Consider the following 22,058-nt stretch of genomic DNA (forward strand, 5'->3'; position numbering starts at 1 on the left):
CCTGTGCTGGTGCTGTAGTGGCAGTCACACATACAGACCCCGTTTCCACATCCAAACAGGAGGCAAAGGTGAAAATCCATCCCACATCACAGCGGCCCAGTGAAGAAAAGAAGGGAATTTTGCAGCTAAAGACTTGAACTAGACTTGAAGTACCCAAGTTCAGCTGCAGACCTGGGGATTTCTCTGTTTCTACTTCCCTCTGCACAGGGGAGGTTGAATTATAAGATTTTTCTCATACCTTTTTCTGCTTTCTGAGAGTGTACAGCCTTCAGACCAAAAAAAAAGCTCTCTCACTATGTGTACATAGAATAGATGACCTGCCTAGGTCTCCTTAGGGACCTGTAGATACCAAGACACCAACAACAAAGAAGAAGGGGTGAAGAGCTGCTGGTGTCCTGACCAGTCAGAAAAAGAAGCCATGAAGCAATGCCCTGGAACTGTCTGCATGTAAAAGGTGCGCTCACTCACACAATGCTGGCACTGCCGGCGAAGCAGGAGGCTGCGTCCTCAGCCCTGAGCCCGACACCTTGGACCTGGCGGAGGCAGAGGATCTGTGCCATGCGAGGAGAGAGGGATGGGAGCAGCGGGAAGCCACCGGCAGCAGGGGAAGGAGAACAAAACCAGGACAGACGGGATCGGAGACACAGAGCCAAACACGGGCAAGGAAACAGACCTGCAGAAAGCTGGAAGGAAAACAAATCAGGTCAGCTAAGTCCTCCATGGTGGGATGATGATTTCTCTTTGTATTTTTTTGCATTTTGCAGACATCACTTTTAGCAAATGCAATGCTGTGTGGGTACCATATGGCTGGGTCCTAACCACTCTGGCCTGCAGTGTGTTGCATTCTGGTCTCCAAGCAGATACAGCACCTGAAGAAATTCTTATTTTTATTTTTTTTGCATGCAACGTTGCTTTCAGCAAGTTTGTGTCTTTCAGAGGCCATGCCTTCTCCCCTCCACCCCTGTCGTGGAAGTGTTTTGAGGCTGTGGAGCAAAGGTCTTACAAACACTTACAAGCCCATTAGCACGATTGATTTCCCACTATCTAATTAATTGCTGCAGATTTCCCATGTCCACGTTACCTGTTTTGCCATTTTCTGGAGAAGAACAAACTCTCTGTCAACACAAGGTGACGGGACTGAATTTTCCCTTGTCCTATCTTTTGCATTTTCACCCCGGATGGGTGCAAAACTCCATCCTGCCACAGGCAAGAGTGGTCCAGGAGGTCTCTGGAGACCGGGAGCTCCATCTCATGCCCAGGGCTGCAGCAAGGGTGCCCGTCCCAGCAAACACTGCCAAAATTCCCTCGCGTGCTGGAGATCCCAAAGGCTCCCCGGGTGACCAGCCCAGTGCCTCGCTGCCCCACGGTCCCAGCGCTTTGCTGGGACCCGACCTTGCTGCAATCTCTGTGCAGAGCTTCCTCCTCTCTCGGATGCTGAAAGCTGATGATTTCCTGCTTGCATTAGCTTTTTTTTTGTCGTGAGAAGGGGAGCTTGTTATAGTCATTTTATCTGACTCTTCACTCAGTTTCCATACTTATCCCAATGAGAGAGTGGAAATTGTACATGCTTGATGTGGACTAAGAGGCTACATAAGACAGTGCAAAATCCAGCCTGTAATTTTTTATTCTAAACCATACATTACAGACACAGTTCCTATAGAGTGCTCATTTCGCATTCAGTTTCATTCCTCCATAGGGGTAATTAGCTTCCAATGAAGAAAATCATTTAATTAGGCCCACAACGGATTAGAGCCTGGTGCACAGCCCATCGAAACAGAGGAGAGGATACAAATTGATTTCAACATGTTTTGGGTCAGGCTCAAACTTCCAAAGTAAATAGAGAGATAAGACAGCATCTGCTGACTGTTCACCTGCCAAGTTTTTATGCTGCTAATTTTAGGTGCTGCAGGCAGTTGTCCAGGTTATTTACCACCTGGGCTGTTTTGATCTTGAACACACGTATTGATGCACTAGCTCGCTTATCTCTACGGCGGTAATACTGGCCCAACTGTACTAGCAGTTTGGGATCGATGGTGATTCCCCTCTTATTCAGCTGGACAGCATTTTACTTACCTAATTACCAATCTCTATTAAGGGCCTGAACTGGCAAAGCTTGACTAAGCAGCCTGAAGTGCTGGACATGCTGCAGAAACACACAACTTTGTCACTGGACAACCGTACAGGGTATACCTATGCTCTTCCAGGCTCACCTGGATCCTCTCGTGGCTAACAGCAGTAAGGGGCAGAATCCTGCAGTCGATTCTAGATTTCCTTCACCTGCTTTAGGTGTTATTTTTTCCCTGCTGGGAATACAACTTAACAATTTGATTGCATACTTACTGCAGGCCTGTAAACATGTTACAGGTATCTGTCCTTCGATGAGCAAAAGGCTGTTCTCCCATATATGTATGCACATTTCCTTTCCATTTAATTTCCTTTCCATTTAATTCCTTTCCGTTTAATTTCCTTTCCATTTGAAAATCTGATTTCCCCAGCTTATGACGTGGTTGATCTTGGATGCCCAGGCATCCAGGTAAGAGGTTTCCATGCTCAAATTTTTCAATCTAGCTTTCCATCTTTTCCTCTCTTGGTTCCCCACTTGTAATAGATGTTTTAGAAACTAATGGCAGCTAACAGCTCTGTCGGGCTCCACAGGACAAATGAGCTCATTCTTCCATCTTTCAGACCGAACAGTGATACAGATTTGTTAGAGATTCTTCCTGGAAATTCAGAAGACGTGATCCACTCCACAGATCCCAGGAAGCATGTACCTTAGGTAAGAAAATGTTGGGTTTTTATGCTCACAGGACAGATGCCATTGAGGCTGCATTACCACTAACTGATTTTATTTACAAAGCCTGCAGTTGCCTCCTTCTCCTCAGCCAGGACACGTCTGGGATTCAAAATCACATAATAAATCTTTTTTTTGGAGCCCAACATGCTATACTAGGAACTGGGATACCCAGTCCTACCCCCAGCTCCTCCCCTGGCTCAGTGACAGAGTTGGTTTGCCTATGTCTCCGTTTCTCTTTTGTCTTTTAAAATGAAAGAAGTGACACCGCTGCCTTTCATAAAATGCTTTGAGAGTGGCAGCATCAGGGAAGATTTTTTTAGGAAGATGCTATCCCAAATTATCAGGCACGGCTCAGGTAAAAGAGAGTTGATGTGATGGCGTAAATCAGTGCCTCTCAAGCTTTTCAGTCGATGCCTCGCTTCAATCAGTTAGGAATAATTTCATGCCTCGTCACAGAAGTGGCCCCGGGGGCTGCAGGCAGGGTACCGTGCGTCTCGCCTCTCCAAGCAGCTCGCTGCTTGAGGAGGGAGCACTCAAGGTTCCTTCAGCCAAACTCCCAAGGATGCCAAGACACAAATGTTGTCTTTCATAATGCTGCAATTGACAAGGAATGAATGTTAAAAGGGACCGGCATTCAGTCCAAATTACTGCTTTTTTTTCTTCAGATTTGACTTTCAGGCACGTCTGCTCCATAGCACTCCATCAACCCCAGCTAAATCCCAAACAGAGACGTGAGACGTGGAACCACTTCTGCAAAGCCAGTGCCTCAAACAGTGCAGGAGGCAACTGAAGAGCAGCAGGCAGGAGGCTGGGCTGGTGGGCATCACGTACAGAGCCCACCTGCCTGAATACCTGGGGGCGAGCCAGGTCCACAGGGCCCCACGTTATCCTTGCTGCCCCTTGTCCTTGGACCAGGTTCTCTCCAAGCCCGTGCCTGGGTGCAGTTTGAGGGATATCGCAGGCCAGAAACTCATCACCCCCAGTATCCCACTTACCATCATGTCACATAACCTCAGTTTGAGGCTCTGACAGCAGCTCTCCGATTCACATCAGTCCATCTTCAGACACTCTGAGCTTTAAAACAAAAACAAAAACACCAACCCTCTGAACTGAAAGCAAACCACACATAAATAAAGCCTGTGACTAATGCCGCGCATGCACCAGCAGCAGCCCAGAGGACAGGCAGGGCCAAGAGGCTGCAATCACTACCTGCTGGTTGGGATCAGGTACAGTAGGGAACTGAAAAAGATGAAAGAACGAAATATGCAGTAGCTGCAGTGAGCCAAACCTGGAAAGAATGCAAGGACAAATTATTTCTTTGAGGGAGTACACGGTGAGCGGTGATCGAAGGAATTTTCTCAAAGTATGGATTCTCAGCTCCAGAGCTCTGCTCGCGTGTCATGTCGCACCACAGGGCAACCGATGGATTTTGGAAAAGAAATGTAAATACTCTCACTCCAATCACGAAGTGCAGGCTGTGCACAGACCACAAACAGTGCAGGTTGTGGGGCGTGGCTACTGATGGCTCTCCCTTCTGTTTCTAAATATGAAGTTTTTAGAACTTCACCATGAAGTGACAGCTACCCTTTATCACTGCAGCCCAGCTGTTACTTTAGCACTCAGCTGCTCCTGCTGCGTGCTTGTAGAAATGGGAGAGAAGAAAAAAAAAAAAAAAAAAAAAAAAAAAAAAAAAAAAAAAAAGCTATTTAGAGATGCAAATCTGCAAAAGCTTATGTATATTTTAGAGCTTGTACTTTGGTTCTTAAAGGAATTCAGCTGATCTTTCATATCCACCTTACACTTGTGCCTCTATGCTGACCTCACTGAAGCCAGTCCTGTAGTCCCCTGTAGTCCTCTGTAGGGTTCATGGGCACAAATAAAAAAAGACCCAAATGGATTCACTCCACGTGTTTTAGAAGTTTGAATGGTGGCTTCGGAGCTCAGTTGAACTCTAGGAAATAATCTGGGTACACTTGCTTTATGTTCTCTAACACAGTTGGATGCTGTACTGACAGCTCCTTTAATGCAGCTACAGGTAGAAGCGTGCACTTGTACAGTCTGTGTGTACCGTACAGCATTTGTTTGGTATGAACCAACCCATGCACTGTCTTACCTAAGTGCACATGGATTTGCTCTGGGTTTCATCTGCAGGAGCTGTGTGTGTGCCTGTGCCTGTCTGTGTGTGGTTACACACACCCTCACTGTTCGAGTAGTTTGTAACTCAGGCTGAGAGACACCACAAACAAGAATCTGCTATTTTCGTGACTGGCTGGAACCTATTTTGCAGCCCTTAGCATTGCATGACACAAGCTTGTGCACATCGTCCATCTGGCTTTGGTGACCCCTTTCTTCCCAAAGCGCTCCATCAGTGCAGGGAAGGGACCTGGAAAATGAACACATCAAATTGTGCTGGATCACCTTAAAACAACTGTTTTCAAAACTGAATACTTCACATTTAAAAACAGAAAGTGCAATTCTATTGAGTCTGATGGTTTTCATCCCAGGAGAGGTTGGATGTGCTGGGTTTCTGACCCTTAGGGAGGCAGGGGAACGTGTCCCAGCAGCTGCAGCGAGCAGAGAGAGGATATCTGTGTACCTTTGCATTGTCTTTACTGCATGCCCTATGCAGGTGGTCAGGCAAAGGGAACTTTCTTTCATGCGTGGACAACACAGACCTGTACATATACGTTTTCATGTTACTTCACAGCAGAAAACAACGTGAAATTGCTTCTAAATCGACTTCCAGATGAGTCAACAGCAAAGCTACCATAAATTTTGATGGGTGCAGTGAAGACCTTAATGTCTCATCGACATGCAGCACAATTTCAATGGTTCAGGCAGCAAGCAGAAAATCTTGGAGCAATTTTTATTTATTTATTTATTTATTTACTGCTGCAATCTATACACCAAATTCTCTTTTGTTGTGTAATTCATGGAGTCACGTTTTTTCCAAGCAGGTGTAAAATTCTTTTAAATTACACCACAGTGCTGCTTTCCTTACAGCCTCGTGTTTCATCTCATCCAGGAGGCCTGGACCAAATGGCAGTAAAATGCGATCAGCAACATTTACCAGCTACTTAGGTTTGCATATCTGAGGCATAAAGATACAGACTAGGAAAAAAAATAAAAGGTAAAGCATAATCCTTATTTTAAGTCCGAGTCACTAGTCTCCTCTTAAAAGGAAACTGTAGCTGGACAAATTGATGTCTTTTGCCAAGGAATAAAACAGAGGAAAAAATTCTGCATCCCTGCAATCAGCTGAGCAGCTCCCATTCAGACTGCTCAGTTAAAACCCACAGGGCCACTGGTGTGCCTCAGTGCTCTTCGGCAGGAGGACCCATGGCAGCCTTCCAGCACATTGGGCCTGGAACGGCTTCGAATTTATCTATTTTAAAACTTGCTCGCATGAAAGGCAAACATTTTCGGGCAACAACTGTGCGGCAGCTCTCAGAGATAAGGCTGCCAAGCGAACAGCGCGGAGGGATGCTGCGCACAGGAAAGGTGCCGAGCTCCTTCCTGCCCAGCACAGCCCACGCGAGGGGCCAGACTGTCAGACTGTTCTGGTCGGTGGCTTCTGTGTTCGCGGATGACAAAAGGCAGCTCAACGTGCTGGCATGGCAGGGGCTGGAAAGCTGGCAGGAATTCTGACTGCATTTCTGGGAGCTTTTCGTTTTTTTTTTTTTTTTTTTCTTTTTCTTTTTCTGCAGGTTAGGTTTTCTATTGTGTACTGTTTTAGTAATTCTTTTAACTCTGCATGTTTTTGCAGTGCTGCTGTTTTCCTCTTGCCTGCGTGCCCTAAGGGGTCACGGATATACGTGCCGGGCACTTTTGTTTTTGCACAGATCTCTGCTGTCCGATTTGTGCCACCTTTGTCATTCCGTTTATTTCCATACTCTCCGCTCTGAGGCTTTTCCTTAATTCTGCTTATACACCGACATCATTCGGTGTTATACCCGGTCCGTCTGGAACATCAGACAGAATTAGGTGGCAAATTTGGAGAAATTTCTCCTCAGAGCAGCCAGGCATTGGGACGAGCTGCCCAGGGAGGTGGCGGAGTCCCCGTCCGTGGGGGTATTCAAGGCAAACTTGGAGCAGTGCTTGGGGACACGATTCGGTGGTGACACCGGTGCTAGGGACGGTTGGAACAGCCGATTTCGACATTTTTTCCCAAAATCACCGATTCTGTGCCTCCCCCCCACGACACTCCCCAGCACCACACGGCCCCGCGCAGCCGCAGCGCGGCTCCGGGGCGGGCCTGGCGGCTCCTCAGCGGGGCTGGGCGGGGAGCGGCGGCGGCGGCCCGGCCCCTTCCGCCCTCCGGGGAGCCATCGTCCCGCACCCCCGGCCCTCCCTCGGGGGGCGGCCGGGCACGAGGCGGCCATGGCGGCGGCTCCCGTCAGCAGCAGCTTTTCCGCTCAATTTCACCTCATTTTATTTAAATTCACCTCATTTCACCTCATTTTATGTCATTTTATTTAATTTTACTTCATTTTATTTCACGTTACTTCGGTTTATTTCGTTTTGTTTGGTTTTATTTCGTTTTATCCCACTTTATTCCCCGCTCCTCCCGCCCGCTTGTTTTCCCCCGTCAGGCGGTGCCGTCCCCGCGTGAGGGGCGGCCGCCGCCGGCCCCGCCCCCTCCCTGCCTTGCCTCTTCCTCACAGCAACGCCCCGCCCCCTCCCCCGCCGCGCGCCACGCCCCATTGGTCCCCTCACCCTCCCTCATTTGCATGCCGCCCGGCGCACCAATCGGCGCCGGGCGTCTCATTAACATGCAGGGAGCGGGCCAATCAGCGAGCGCGGGGGCCGGGCCACCACGTGCTGTTGCTAAGCTTCGGCTTCTAAATTGTTACCATAGCCGCCAGCCAATCGCGGCGCGCGCGGCGATCTGTCAACATTCCCTGCCCCAGCCAGAGGAAAAGGGCGGGGAGGGGCGGGGCGCGGCGGCCAGCCCTGCCTCCCGATTGGCCCGGCGGAGGGGGCAGGTCCCGCCCCTGGCCGGCAGCGGGCGCGGGGATTGGCGGAGGGGGCTGCCCGTCAGCCGTGTGTCAAATGTAGGTTGCGCGGGTGCGCTTATAACCGGGGAGTCCCCGCGTGTGGGGCTCGGCGCGGAGCGGGCGGGGGGGGGGGGCGGTGGCGGCCGTGAGGGGCTCGGCTCTGAGGGGCGCTGAGGGGGCTCTGAGGGGGGCTGCGCGCACCCAGCCATGGAGCTGAACTCGCTGCTCATTCTCCTGGAGGCGGCCGAGTACCTGGAGCGGAGGGACCGAGGTACGGGGGGCGCTGGGAAGCGATCGCAGCGCAGCTTTCAGCCTCCCCCCCCTACTCCCCTTTAATTGCGTGCTCCGCCCGGCTTTATTTTTATTTTTATGAGGGAAATCCTCCTTCTTTAGGCACTCGCTTTGTGTTTTTTTTTGGTTTTTTTTTTTTTCACCTCGGTGCCTTTTATTATTATCTTTTTTCCTCGCTTCTTGGCTAGAATAACACCCAAACAAAAAAAAAATAAAAAAAAAAATCATTATTTTTAATGTTTTGATTAAAAAAAATAAAACGTGTGGAGGAAAATGCATATATAGGCTGCTAACGCTGACTTTGTCCCCAGAAGCAGAGCACGGCTATGCCTCCGTGCTGCCCTTCGCCAGCGACTTCTCCCGCAAGAAGCCCCGGGCGGCCCCCCTGGCGCGGCGAGCCCCCAGCAGCAGGTAAGGCCCGGCCACCCCACAGCCCTGCCCCAGCTGCGTGCCGAGCCCCCCGGCCTGGCCCTGCTCCCCCTGTCCCGGCCGTCGCCATGTTTTTCCCCTGCCTGGGCTTGGCTGTGTTTTGATGGGCCGTATAAACACTGCCACGCGTACACCCGCTCCTGGCCGCGCTGCCGCCGCCGCCGGCTTCTCCCGCCGCCCTCAGCGCTGCCATCCAGGCCTCTCCCTGCCTGGCTCCCCTTCCTGACACCCCCTTTTTGCCATCCCTGACGCCCCCCCAAGATGTTTATTTCCCAAGCCTTGCCCCGCCACCCTGCCCGCTGTCCCCACATGTGGCCCCCGTTGGGGTGTCGGAGCCCCAAACCCAACGCTGTGCTGCGATTTCTCCTCCTGGCTTCTCCTCCAGGTGCCAGGGCAGGAGGTGTTGGCGTGAACTTGACCCCTCCGGGGCTCCTGCAGCTCTCCCAGCCCACCCAGCCAGCCCCGTGCCCCGCCATCGAGCTGCACGACCTGGCGGTGGTTTATCATGCTTATCCCACGATTTATTATCATCATTTTTTTTTCTCTTGCCCGTTGTTTTCCTCCCCGCAGCCACTACCTGTGCTGCGATGGCATTAGCGGAGGGCTGCTGTGCGCAGGCTCTGCAGCTTTGTTTGCTGCTCCGGCAGTGGCTGTGTACGTGCAGGAGGCTGTCTTACAGGGACAGCGCCGGCCCCCGCCTGGGAACTCCTCCAGCCCTGTGCTCTGCCTGCTCTGCTTCGCTCTTCCAGGGCTGCCTTGGTCTCAAGGCAGTGCCCGGCTTGGCCTGCGTGGCCCCACGGCACGGCAGACGGTGGCTCCTCTAGGATAGCCTAAAATGAACTCGGCTTGCACGTGACTTGTTTTCCAAACTGGCCGCCGCTCTCATTCCCCCATTGGGGATCCCACAGGGCCCCGAAGGGTCGTGGGGTGCCAGAGACAAACTGAAATCAAAAGCTGAGGGGCTCCCTCCGTGACAAAGCCGCAAGCCCGTGAGGTTCTGCTCTGCCTGCTGTGGCTGAGCACTGTCTTGCTGTGGCCACAGGGGAAGCGAATTGTTCCCCTGCTGCAAGCCAGGCGAACGCTTCTGGGGTTTGCATTGCTGCAGTCTGACAGGTTGGGGCTCTAGTCAAATTCTCTGTCTCATTTTGGGGTATGGAGAAGTCGTCAGTTCATTTTGAAAAGAAAGTGTTTTTAGAAAGGAAGCAGGACTGCCCTGAGACACAGCCCCTGAAGATTTGTAATTGTTTTGTCACGAGGGATGCTTGCTGCCTTTAGAAGAGCTCACAGTTGCAGATTTCTGTCTCTGGTATTCAGGAAATCTGTGTGACTTACAGAGCTATTATTCCATCATTTCCTTTCTTTGGTCACTTGTCACCCACTGCAAACTAGTTATTTGTCTGAACTGTAAGCTGCTTTCAGGAGTTTTTAGGAGAGGATTTGTAATCTATCAAATACAGCAGAATTAAAAGGTTGCCGCTTGCAGGTTTGCTGGCATTATCGAAGGAGACATGCGTGCCTGCTTGCAGTTTGCATCCTGCATTTGTTTCCTGACTAGAGGTTTGCATTTACCTGCTCAGACTTTGCTCCGTCCCTCGCCGTGCAGCAGCGGTAACCTTCAGAAATGCCATCCAGCGGCATGCAGCGCACGCCTTTACTTGCACTTTCAGTTCTTCTGGCTGCAGCGATCAGCAGCGACTTGTTTGTGCTCTGGGACGGGCTGAGGCTCCTCGTGGAGCGGAGCTGCAGTGCTTTAATGCAGCATCCTGCTCCTTCAGGGGCTGAGCTGTGTGGGCACCTCTGCATTGTGCCTCCCGGTGCTGCACCCGCTTCTAGCGACCGCAGCTGTGCCTTCGAGCTTAAATTTGAGGGGGGAAAAATTACCCTTACGTGTGAACATCCAGCCTAAAACGCATGACGTGCACCAGCATCGCTGCTCATTGTTGTTATTTGGAGCTGTGGGGTCTGAGCTTTGGGCTAGAGCCTGGATTTTTGGTAATGCAGTTTGCTTATCTCTGAGCAACTCAGAGATTAGCAGAGGCAGACGAGTGGCTGAAGTTCAGAGGATGAGGAGTGGCCGTAGGTGATGCGAAGTGTTTGTCCATGTTGTGCCTGCGTGTCTGGAGCTCATGCCTAGTTCCTGCGTTCTTCTTTTTCTTACACCAAGGTCTGTGCTTCAGGTTGGAGGGGAAGGAGCGGAGCAGGGAGCTGCGCGTTTCAGACCTGCAGGGGTTTTGTTGTTGTTTTCGTCATCGGCTTTTCCATCCTGCTGCTTGCAGCATCCTCGGCTCCCCGCGCTTACATCACCTGATCAGGCTGTGTATACAAGATATATATTTAAAAGGCATGTTTTTCGTGCCTCGTGAGCTAAGCATACGTATGTGTGTGTCTGTTAAGGCGTGAAAAGCATCTTCCTCCTCATGCCTGCAAAATGGGAGAAGGGAAGGAGGGAAAAGCATCGGATGGAGGGGGGCAGCCCCTCGATTGCGATCAAATGAGGAGGTTTGGCAGGTTTGGGGTCACGGTGGGGAAAAACAGCAGCATAACTGCATTTAATCAACCCAAACCTGTAAGCCTTCTGTCCATTACAGGAATTTGACAGCTTTGCTTTGCCCACTGATAGCTTCAGATCAAATTTGGAAGTGTTTATTGCTAAGCAGAGCGTTCCCAGCATGACTAGTGGCTCTCAGGCATCATATTTAGCCATCTTTTTTCACTTCTACGTTAAATTACTTGATTTTGTGTTTTCTTCTCACCGGCTTTCCTACAACGTGCCCTTTCCCATGTCACACAAGCCAAGCTGCTTTGTTTTCTCTCTCCAGTTTGTTGTTTTACGGTGTCCTCTGCTGAGATTCAGCCTTGTTCTCCTCCAGTAGCTTTGACCAAAATCCTCTGGCGAATGAAACTGCCTGCTTGTTTTGCAAGGAGGACAGGAGATTTGAGAAAAGCAGAAGCCTGTAATTGATGTTTTTGGGGAGGAAAGGTAAACCTAGGTCACATCTTGTTACACAAATACTTATCATGCACTTGACCGCAGGGTAATAAATGTCTCCTCTTCGCGGAGCAGGAGCTGGAGCTCCTAAAGCAGTGCAATGCAGTCTAATAACTCTTGTTAACGTCTGGCTGGAATTAAAGAAAAGGCATAAAACAAACAGCTGGGTTTCGCGGGGTTGTGCCGTGGAAACGGTGTTAGGATTTAGCAAGCCCAAATGTTTGAGTGCTGATAGAAAAGAAGAGATAGAGGGAAGAAGAGAGGATTTGAAGTGATCTCCCTGTGGGCAGCACCCTTCGTGGCCGTGCCAGAGCACATGGAGGATCCGGAGGGCTCGGTGCTTGCTGCTTGGACCCTTTGCAGCCCTGGGCCGGGAGGATTTCCACCACCAAACCCCTACAGGCTGGGCGCCAGCCCCCGAGCGTCCCTGCCGTGAAAGGGTCAGAAAGAAGGTAAAACGAAAAGCGAAATTGTGGCGTTAGATGCCAGTCTACTGAGGTCACGGGTAAATTGACTTGCAGAGAAAGGAATTGGACGTCAGCGGCGCTCGGCGTGTTAATTGAGGAGCTGCTGTAGGGAAGGAAAGCAAAATAAGCGCCCGTTTATAAATATATCTCCCGGATCTATCAAAATCGGTGTTTTCGTTGGAGTGTTACATAAATAGACCCGTACTCGGTGCCGTGCTCTGGTGAAGGGTTATGGGCAGAAGAGGATGAAAGCTGCGTTTGGTTTTTCAAACGAAAACAGAGCTTCGTGTCCGAATTCCTCTAGTGTTGGCTCGCAGCGAGAGGCAGCCCGTGCCCCGCAGAGCAAGCCCCCTGCTCCCTGCAGATGTTGTTCCATGCCCACGCAAAGCAGCTGAGGGACCAGAGCCTGATCTTCCTTTTTTATTATTATTTTGTGGAAGGCTGAGAATAAAACACCGTGAGCCAGGCTGTGGAGATGACTTCTCTGCTTTTTTTTTTTTTTTTCTTTGCCTGGCTTTCTGAATGGGACGGGTCCCCCTGGGTCTGCTTCCCTGAAACCCTCGGCAGAGGGGCAGCAACCTGCACCACCGAGTTTGTTTTTAAAACTGCTGCATTTTAGTCCTGATACGTGAAATCTCACCAACTGCTCTGTCACCGCCGAGGACTCGCAGCCTTCAAGTAACCGAGGGGAGGAAAAAAAAATCATTGATGTTTGGGAAGTGCCTCCGAGCTCACTGCTGCGGGCATGTGGCAGCGCCAGCTTGCATCGGGAGCCAGAGCCGTGCACGAGGAGCGTGCCGCGTGTGCTGTGAGGAGAATGCAGGAGCCATTTCTGGTGGATTAATCCCGTAGCGGTGAGCGGTGCACCCGGATGAAACCGAATGGAAAAACACCCCGGGAGCAGCTTGCGGAGGCGGGCCGCCTGCGTGTGCTTCGGTCTTACGCTCCTCCTGGCCCCACGTGCTGCAGGCCCTGGTATTTTGGTGTGTGTCCCATGGCAGGTCATGGGTGAGGACAAGGAATGCCCTGGAAGCAGATCAGGATCCGTCCAGGGAAGAGCTGTGTGGAGGTGGCATCCAGGACAGCGGTGAGATGATGAGGTTCATGAGCTGTGTGCTCACACCACGGCACATCAGGAGTGGGAATTGGATACAGAAGCTTAACATGCAGCATCCCATACAACTTCTTTCTCTGTCCTTGCTTCCTTGGCCTGGCCGGCAGGTGAAATGCAGGCAGAGCAGTTCTTACACCGCCTGTTGCTCTCGCAGTCCTGCGAGTGCTGCCTGAGGTGGGGTTGTGTCCTCCGCCGCCGCTGGGTTGCGTGACTTTGTGCTGCCCTCTGCACGGGGCTTGTGCAGTGCCTGCCCAGCCCTGCCTCTACCTGAAAGCCCCGGTGCACGCAGGATTTTTTTTTTGCCTGCATTTTTGGCACAGCAGTGGCTGGCTCTGCTTGCCCTAGTGCTGCAGGAGGCTTTGGGAACTGGGAGCGTCTCGGTGACCTGCAGCCTGGCATGGGTTCGGGGAGGAAGGCTGCGGAGGGGAGCAGGGCTCTGAAACCAAGCTGGGGAAGCACTCCTGGTGCAGCATCTCGCAGAAACAAAACAGGAATTTACTTGGTTCTTCCCCCTTTTTCCAAGCCTTCGTTTGACAGTTTATTCTCCAAGGGAACACAACTGCTGCTTCCTAGCTGGTTACTGCTTGGCGTGTGCTGCACGGGTGCTGGGGGTGCCCCGGGTCAGCAGTGCCATCGCTGCAAATCAGCAGCATAGCAATGAGCAGTGCCACTCCTGCTCTCTTGCTGAATCCTTTTTGTTTATGATTTTTTTACATTTTGTTCCCTTTTTTTAGCTGAATTCTTTCACTGACACCTCTCAGGTACTGGTGCTACCCCAGCTCCCCAGGATCTTGGTTGGAGAACCCAATGTAACGGACTTAACCTGAACACCAAGAGTCTTTCTGCTCTTGCAGCTACTTCTGAGGAGTTCTGCAGACCGTTTATCCAAAAAATGCAGTCACAGACCTGTTTCCTCTATATAGATATGTATTTATATATCTTAGTCTTGGCCCACTCCCTATTACCAAAATACTAAGGCTCCATTTTGAAATCGAGGCAGTGCTCACCTGCAGACCAGTGCTCACTTCCTTTTCCCTCACTTCAGGTAGCATTAAAAGGAGATGGATATTCTCCTGATATGCAGAAGAAAGAGGAAGTACGTGGTATTTTGGTGTTCATCTCTCCCCCAGCCCCCTCCCAAAGCAACCAACCACACTATTGTGCTTTCTAATTAATTGTTGGAGCCGACCTGTCAGGTTGCAGGGCATTCAGCCTGCTCTGTAGCTGCAGCAGCTGTCAGGTAAATGTCAGCGTGCTTGGTTTTGGTTCCGGGGCTGGGCCCGAGAGCCAGCATGTTAATCAGCCAGCGTGTTAATCAGCTGGTGCTCAGCCTCCCGGCGCTACCTGCAGCGTGCAGCTGGTGCCTGTGCTTGCACACTGCTTCGTAGCCCCTTGTTTGTGCCTGGTGCAAGGAGGGAGTGCATCTGGCTTCAGGAGAGAGTGCTTCTCCTGCTGGTGTCACCAAAGTCAGGTGTGATCAGGGGATCGGGCTTGGCTGTGGAGAGCTCGTGTGTAATCCTCAAAAAGTGAGGGTGGTCCCTCCATGAAGACCATTTTAGGTTTGCCTACGTTTTGCCTCTCTTTGGGAGTCCCCTGTGAACATCACCTGCATGGCTTTGTGTTTGGGGGCAGCGGTTCCAGACTGAACCTGTGTTTTCTGTGGTGTTTTTGCTGGTTTGGCACAGCGGCGTTCACTTGTTGTGGAGCAGAAGTTTGATCTATCTCAGGGGACGTAGGAGTGGAAAATAAAAACAGCACCCCTTATTGTGGTTGTATGGCAAAGACAGTAAACTGCAATAAACCTGGTTCACCTTCACCTGTCGGTGCAGCCCAGAACATCTTGAAACCTCTTTCAGCCTGGCCACATCGCTCAGCACCACTTGCCTGGCACTGGAGGAACACGAGTGTTACCTGGCCGTGGCTCACCTGATGCAGCAGGTTAAAAAATAACTCCCAGGCTACTCAGAAAATGACACCAGGTAATGGTTGACCTAGTTGATGTCTTAGCAACAACGCCGGGATGCTTTCCAGCAAAAGCAGATTAGCATCAGTGCTGAACCTTGGACACGTTTGAGTTCTGTTTCACCTGCGGAGGGGCCGTCCACTTAATTCATTGCGGGATGTGGCGCTGTGCTGGGCTTGTTTGGTGGTTACTCCTTCACGTGAGCTCTCCTTGCTTTGTTCCTCTTGCTCGTAGAGCATCGAGGTTTGCTGCGGCAGCCGCGTGCGTGCAGGGGGAGGCAGAGCAGCCTGTGGCTGAGCAGGAGGGATTTCACAGGAGGGATTTCACACCCTGCGGGTAAGAACGGACTGAGTGCCTGCACCCCGGGCCTCAGCACGACCACCTCTGTCAGCACATAACGCCTGGGGCAGGCAGGGGGTCATGGCACGATGTAGGAGAGCTGCCTTGCCGTGTCTTCAGATCCTTACGTACTGGAAGTGGAGTTAGCTGGACGAAAGTAACGGGCTGGGGAGCTCAAATCTTGAATCCTGGTAGCCTGGAAGAGAATTGTGTGCTGAGGTTGTCAGCTCAGAGACTGTGATTTTTCTTCTGTTTGTAGGCTCGGAAGAATTGAGAGGATTCCTCTGTGTTGTCATAAAGATGTCAGCAGCAACGGCAGTGGTTCTGTGCTGATTTTTCTCTCTGCTTCTCCTTGGGCTTGGAAGCCAGCTTTCTGGGGGCTTCTTCCTCTTACCCATTGCCATTTAGATCTTCTAACGCTTTCTGCCCCCTCATAATCTTTCTTTGCAGATAAAGATCTTGTGGGCTGTTTTTATTACTAACCTGATCTTTTTTTTTTGTGTCCAACTCAGTCTCTGAATCTATTGAAAACTTTATGTATGCAAATTCATTATAATTCCCCACAAACCCACGGTTTACTCATGGAAATGAAGGTGGTACCTTGAAGTATCTAAGGGCTGTAAAAGTGAGCCAATTTCACAGCAGAGCTGTTTCATAACACCTATAAGGATAGATTTTAGAGCTCTTCTGCAGCATTTGCAGGCGTTGGCTTCTTAATCTTCTGAAGTCTTGGTATTTATCCTGTTCTCTAATATCTCTTTTCTTTTTTTTTTTTTTTTAATAGGTCATCACACAACGAACTAGAAAAACATAGGTAAGTCTTGAGAATAAAGCAAATTAAAAGATGTATGGCTGACGTGAGAATGGCTGTGCTTAATTAAGAGTATCTGGCAATTATTCATTCTGCACCAAATCACTTAAGTGCTGTTTTTTTTGTCAACTGAAATCTAATGGGTATAATGTTGCTTTGTTTTTTATTATGTTAAGTATGCTATTTTTTAAACGCCCCTGATAATTAGGTTTTGGCTAATTAATGCTGTGAGTAGTTAACTGTACTGCTCCTGGTAACGAACTCGACTGCAGCGCCTGTTTCCTAGAGGTGTGCTGTGATGGAGGCAGGTGATTTTCAGGGAACAGCGTGCCACAACGGATTATTTGGTGTACTTCAGGCGTACTTAGCAAACAGTTAGCTTCAGCCTTGTGATTTGTATTGCACATTGGTACCTCCAGAGACATTTTTCCCCTTGGTCTGCTTCCTTGCTGGTGCAGGTCATGGCCAGAGCTGCCCCTGGTGCAGGGTGCTCGGTGCTGTGCGGACGTTTTAGTCCTTAAGATGTGAATTTTAGAGGCCCCGTGTCTGCAGGCTTTCAGGGACTGTTTCAATGTCTGCTGGATCTTGTCAGGGTTTGTCTGCAGGTGGGGTTTAGCTGTAGGAAACCTCCTGGGATGCACTGCCCTGAGGATGCAGCATGCTGAAGGTGCCCGTCCTCGTGCTGGCACTCATCAAGGCAGCAGGACAAGCTGTCTTTTTGGGTCATTTTTGTCCTTTTTTCGCTAGCTTGTGGCATTTTGGGTTTCATGGATTCATGGATCCAACGAAGGCAGGGCTGTGTGAGCACAGATGACTTGAAGCCATCCGCCTGCTTCTGAACGTGCAGAAAGTGGTTGTTGGTTGCTTTGGTGCCACAACAAGCCCAAACTCACTGGGGCTTTTCGTGTTTTGTTTTGTTTTTGTTTTTTTTAAAGTCTGTTCTGTGGCCACAGTTACGTAGCAGCTCGGCCAGCACTTCCCTTGCATGCCGACATGCTTTCCTGTAGTTTAATTGTAATATGAGTAAACTGCAGCCCTGCCTCACGGCCACGTGGTCAGCTGGAGATGAGAGGAACTGCTTGCAGATGCAGGCCTGGGCTGCAGAATGCAGTGCCGTGGCCACGGCAGGGAAAATCAGCTGACAGATCCCTCCAGAAAACAACTCCGTGCTAAATTCTGCCCTTCTCTAATGGCTTATTTTTTCTTTTATTAAAAAAAAAAATAATAATATTTTGCCCCAGCTGTGCTTCTTTCTCCCTGTCTTTATTTATTTTTTTTCCATCCTCTTTCCAGATATTCTCTTCTATTTCTTCCATTCCTTCTGCTCTGTCATTCCTGTCAGCATCCAACCTGCATATTCCTTCTTTTTGCTCCCAGACATGTTTATAACCTGAGCACGGAGCTGCCTCTTCTTCCCTCTGCTCTGCCTTGGTGTGTTTAAGCAGCACAGTACGGCGGGTGCAGCAGATGCAGGGACAGAAGTGGGATCCATCCATTGTCCAATTTCTGTTCTTGCTTTCAGTTCTGTGTTGTACCTGTGCTGTGCGGTATTTGCTGTGCTACATTTTTTTTCTCTGCTGTCTCAAGGTCAAAATAGGTAGACTGCGAGGTGTGTCTTGGGACTGTACAACTAGAACTTGTAACTGCTGCTGCTTGCTGTACCTCCTGGAGTTAGGCTGTCCCTTTACACCAGATTTTATTCCTGGGTGTGAACTTGGGAAACAGTGCAGGTGCCTTGGATGTACAAAAAAAAAGATGTTTACCAAAGCAGATGAAGTGTGCATGGTTCTAGTTACCCAACATATTGGTGTGAAGGACTCCTGTAACTTTTTTCCTCTACCAGCCCTCTCCTCCAGCTGATTTACGAGCTGATAATACCGATCATACTGTTCTTCACTCCACTTTACCAAAACTGCACGAAACCCCACCAAGCATCTTGTAAAGCTTAATGACTCGCAGCCATCGCCGGTCCCTGCAGCAGCTGCTCCTTGAAGCAGCCTCGTCCCCCGCCGCAGCCCTGCCCTGCCAGCTGTGGAGCACTGCCTGTTGATTTTGGAGGTGGATCCCTCCAGCCCCAGCGCCTTTGAGTCAGCCCAGCCGCGATGCTCCCGGCCCAGGCACGCCTGGGTCTCTCCCAGAAGCTCGACGGGGAGGAGGTGGCTGCTCACGTCCTCCTCCTGGCCCCGGCCCTCACGTAGGATGTGAGCCAGAGGGCAGGGAAATGGTTTTTATTTTATAGGGCCCTTGTTTCCTGGATGAGGGTAGCCAGAGCTGGCACTAACTGGAGCACCTCATAGCATCTACGGGTACATGATGTGAAGTGTTTATCAGCAGTTCATGCATAAAACTCCTTTCTCTCTGATTTTAGCCTCGAGATGATACCCTGCTCACACCTTGGATGTGCTCTGTTATAGCGACACTCCCTAAGGACCCGTCCATCTGATGGCAGTCCTGGTTGTGGGTCAGGTTTGCATCTCAGAGCTGCGAAACAGGAACCCACCCTAAGGAAAAAGTAGGGAGGAAAGAAATCTGTCCAAAGGACAGGTGGTGTTCTAGGAGATATTTTAATAATTGAAGGGATGTCAGTCAGAATGGCACTCAAATTTAAGCAGTTTCTAATGGTACAACAGATAATATATATGTATTTTTATTGTTCCTAGCCCACGCATTGTATCAGTAAGCTTTCAGTGAGCAATGTAAATAGCAAGTGCATCGGTAATCATGACTTTCTGCAAGGATATTTTCCAGTCAGTCAAACCTGACAGCTATACAGAGGAATTCAGCTTTCCCAGTACAAAAACAAGAACCCCTGGGGGACCGGAGCATCTTAAAAAGACACGGTGTAATCTTGTTTCTTTGCATTAATTGAAACCAAGTCTTGAAAAAGCGAGGTATGGCCCTCTTGAGATTGCACTGAGATTTACCATGGCATGAAGGCAGTGAGTCATTTGCCCTCTGCTCTTCGTGTTGGACTTGTCCCTGCAGCTCGTGCAGGACTGCAGGAGGAAGTGTTGCTTCTCTGCGTCCGTGCTTGTCTGAAGCAGGGGAGCCCTGAACAGGAGCACCAGGGCTGACACTTGGGGCATCGGACAAAGCAATTCCACTCCTCTCACCTGGCTGCAAGGAGCTCTGTGCGGTCAAGATCTTGCCCTGTCGATGGCAAAGCCTTTGAAAATAGCTCACGAAACTGGATGATATTAAAGCACAGCTCTCAATAGTTAGTGAGGAAATGAACAAAAAGCATCTGCTGTAGCGTTCCTCGAAATGGGCAGGCCACGTGTTGCTGTCCCCAGGCTGGCAACTTGTTTGGCTGGTGAACGTGGTGAGGCTGGATCTGGAGGGACAGTTATCTCCTGCCTCTGCCAAGCTGATTTTATTATTCTCAGTGAGTTTTGGTCAGTTTTTCTTCAAGAAGGGGGGAAGGGGCAGATCACAAGGAGTAGAAATCATCCTGTGTGCATTCCTGAAGACAGCAAATGGACACGACGGTGCCCAGTGCTGCAGCATCTTCACAGCAAGCACCTTCTAGCAGAAGAAAACAAACCTTCCCTTTCCAAAATGGGTAATACAGCCCCACATATACAGTTTTTTATATACAGCTTTATGGTGCTGATCGGAGGGAGAGTCAAAGTGTGTTCCCATGTGTGCAGAAGGTAATGTCCTGAGCTCTGTGTAGTGCTTTGGGCAGGCCTTAAACCCAAAATCTTGCCTGGCAAACGTTGTTACATTGCACCATTGTGTGTATGAAGCAGGCACCTCTATATAAATACAGGGTTTGATTAAATATATCTGTATTTTGATGGAAGCATTATGACGCGCAGCATTAGCTGATAAATCAGAGCAGGTGCCTCCGAAGTTAAATTCTTATAGATCATCGGTTCTCATGAAAGAAGCGTGGATGAGCTTGCCAGGAGCACAATTACATTCATGATTACATCACGTTAATTTCCCCCATCAGGGTTATTTTGAGTTTGGAGAGTGTATAGATGATGGTCTCAAAGTTCTGTCTGGTTCCTCGTGCTACCGAGTGGCAGGGTTAATAAGAAGCGTGCAGCCACCAGTTGCTGATAAATTTGGAGGTTTTGAAGCAGAACTGAAAGGTCACTGAAATAATAGTGCAGCAAAACAATACTTGGTGTTTATTTTTATTACGAGCTGCCTTTTCCAAATCGCAAATTGCCATCACAGGTTGTACCGTTGTGCAGCACAAAGACATAACTGCATCAATCCATCCCAGTGGAAGGTTACGGAGCAGCCGCTGGCTCAGGAAATCCCCAGGTGCCCGCTGGAGGCTGAGGACGTGAGGCTGCTCCCCCAGAAGGATCACCTGCTGTGTGTCCTGCTGCTGGGCTGCCATCGTGAGCTTAATCCAGCCCTGCTGCTGGTGGTCCTGCTGCCTCCTGACGTGGCAGGGAAGGCAGAAGTTGGCTTTTTCAGCCAGTTGCCTGTCACAGGCATGCCCTGATGCCAGCTCAGGGAGGGTGGGATCGCCTCTGTGAGCGACAGGCTTAATTTGCAGCACAGAACAACACACTGCTCTCCTCTGTCAGTTTAATGCTTCTCCTTGACATCCAGTTTTGGCTGCTGTTGCCCAGAGATTGCTGAACTGGATGGGTCTTGCTGACCTGGTACAGAAATCATTGTTGTAATGGGTCTATAAACAGCTGCCATCGCTAGGATGAGTGCAGATTATACCCAAACCATCCTGATCCGTGGCTGCTACACTAGTTTGGGGAACCACCTGGTTTTACTAGCAGAACTTAACCTCCATGTTGTTAATTTCCCATCAAGCAAAGGACTTTATACGCCATCTAGTTGGTGAAAAGAGGTTTTCAGATGAATTGCAATAAAGATACCTTTGCAGGTAATGTCGTAAGAGGCTGAATTGCCTTTGGGAGCAGGCAGGCACCACTGTTCAGGTAGCTGCTAGCCTCCTGGCTGCTTCTGCCTCCTGGAGGATCCCATTTGCAGCCATCAGGTGAATGAATGGTGTTGCCACAGCCAGCTCAAACCCTTTTTGCCTGAACTTTCAGGCTTCCAGCTGAGGAGCAAAGCATGTGATGGGGTTTGTGTCTTTAAGTTGCTCTATTTTTTTTTTTTTTTCTGGAGCTTGTTTAGCAAAGTCTTTAAAGAACCGGACCCACGGAACTAAAAAAAATTAATTCTGTGGTTTTGTTGAGTTGTTCTGATGGAATCAGAAGGTTCAGAGGTTCGTGCTGTGGTGCTGCTCTTCCCTCACCTTTTCCCCATCTCTCGCTGTTCAGCAGATGTCAGGACCTGTGACTCGCCCCGCACAACGTGCTGCAATAGCTATTGTAAATGCCTGTGCTCTGAAGTATTGTCTTTTCAGGGCCCACAGCAACGTGACATGGGTTACATGCTCCTAACAAAAGAGCTTTCCCACGTATGCTGCCCTTCTGGAAGGGAGGAGTGCATTAAGCCGATGGAGCTTGGAAATCTGGCTGCTAAGGAAGTTATATTCCAGGTGTCTGACATGCACACGTCCTCATGCTTTGGACAAAGCTTTTGTTCAGCGATGAAAAACTGACTAAAGTGCTCTCTTGACTAAATTGTCCTGTCCTTTTTCCTGCTGAAGTCGGCTCTGAGCTGCAGGCCCTACGTACGGGCTCGGGCTGCAGAATGCCACGTGCTTCCTGGCCAGACAAACAGCGAGCAGAAGGCAGATGGGCGAGCAACCAAGTGCACGCGTTTTTTCCACTTGCGTTTGTTCATCCCTCGCTCTCCAAACATGAGCCCGTTGTGCGTCTGCCTCTAATGGACTGTGTGCGAGGTGCTTTACGTCCTTGGCATCTGCTAAGTGACAGGACCAGTCCCTATCCACCACGGTATAGGGGTGGCTCTTG

The 22,058-nt window shown here is 50.1% G+C and overlaps 1 protein-coding gene across 2 annotated transcripts in view; it reads left to right on the plus strand.

Moving 5' to 3' along the window:
- The first annotated feature begins 7,950 nt into the window (after positions 1–7,950).
- The window catches only part of MXD4 (MAX dimerization protein 4), a 35,498-nt gene continuing 21,390 nt past the window's right edge, over positions 7,951–22,058 (plus strand). The window contains exons 1-3 of one of the 2 annotated variants that reach the window (XM_032186642.1): positions 7,951–8,062; positions 8,394–8,493; positions 16,168–16,197. In XM_032186642.1, the coding sequence (XP_032042533.1) occupies positions 7,999–8,062; positions 8,394–8,493; positions 16,168–16,197 (194 nt within the window). In that variant the 5' untranslated portion in view covers positions 7,951–7,998. The remainder of the gene's footprint in view (positions 8,063–8,393; positions 8,494–16,167; positions 16,198–22,058) is intronic. The other variant, XM_032186643.1, reaches the window with a different exon arrangement.

This window comes from Aythya fuligula, chromosome 4 (genome assembly GCF_009819795.1).
Source record: "Aythya fuligula isolate bAytFul2 chromosome 4, bAytFul2.pri, whole genome shotgun sequence".
In the NCBI taxonomy this organism is placed as follows: domain Eukaryota; kingdom Metazoa; phylum Chordata; class Aves; order Anseriformes; family Anatidae; genus Aythya; species Aythya fuligula.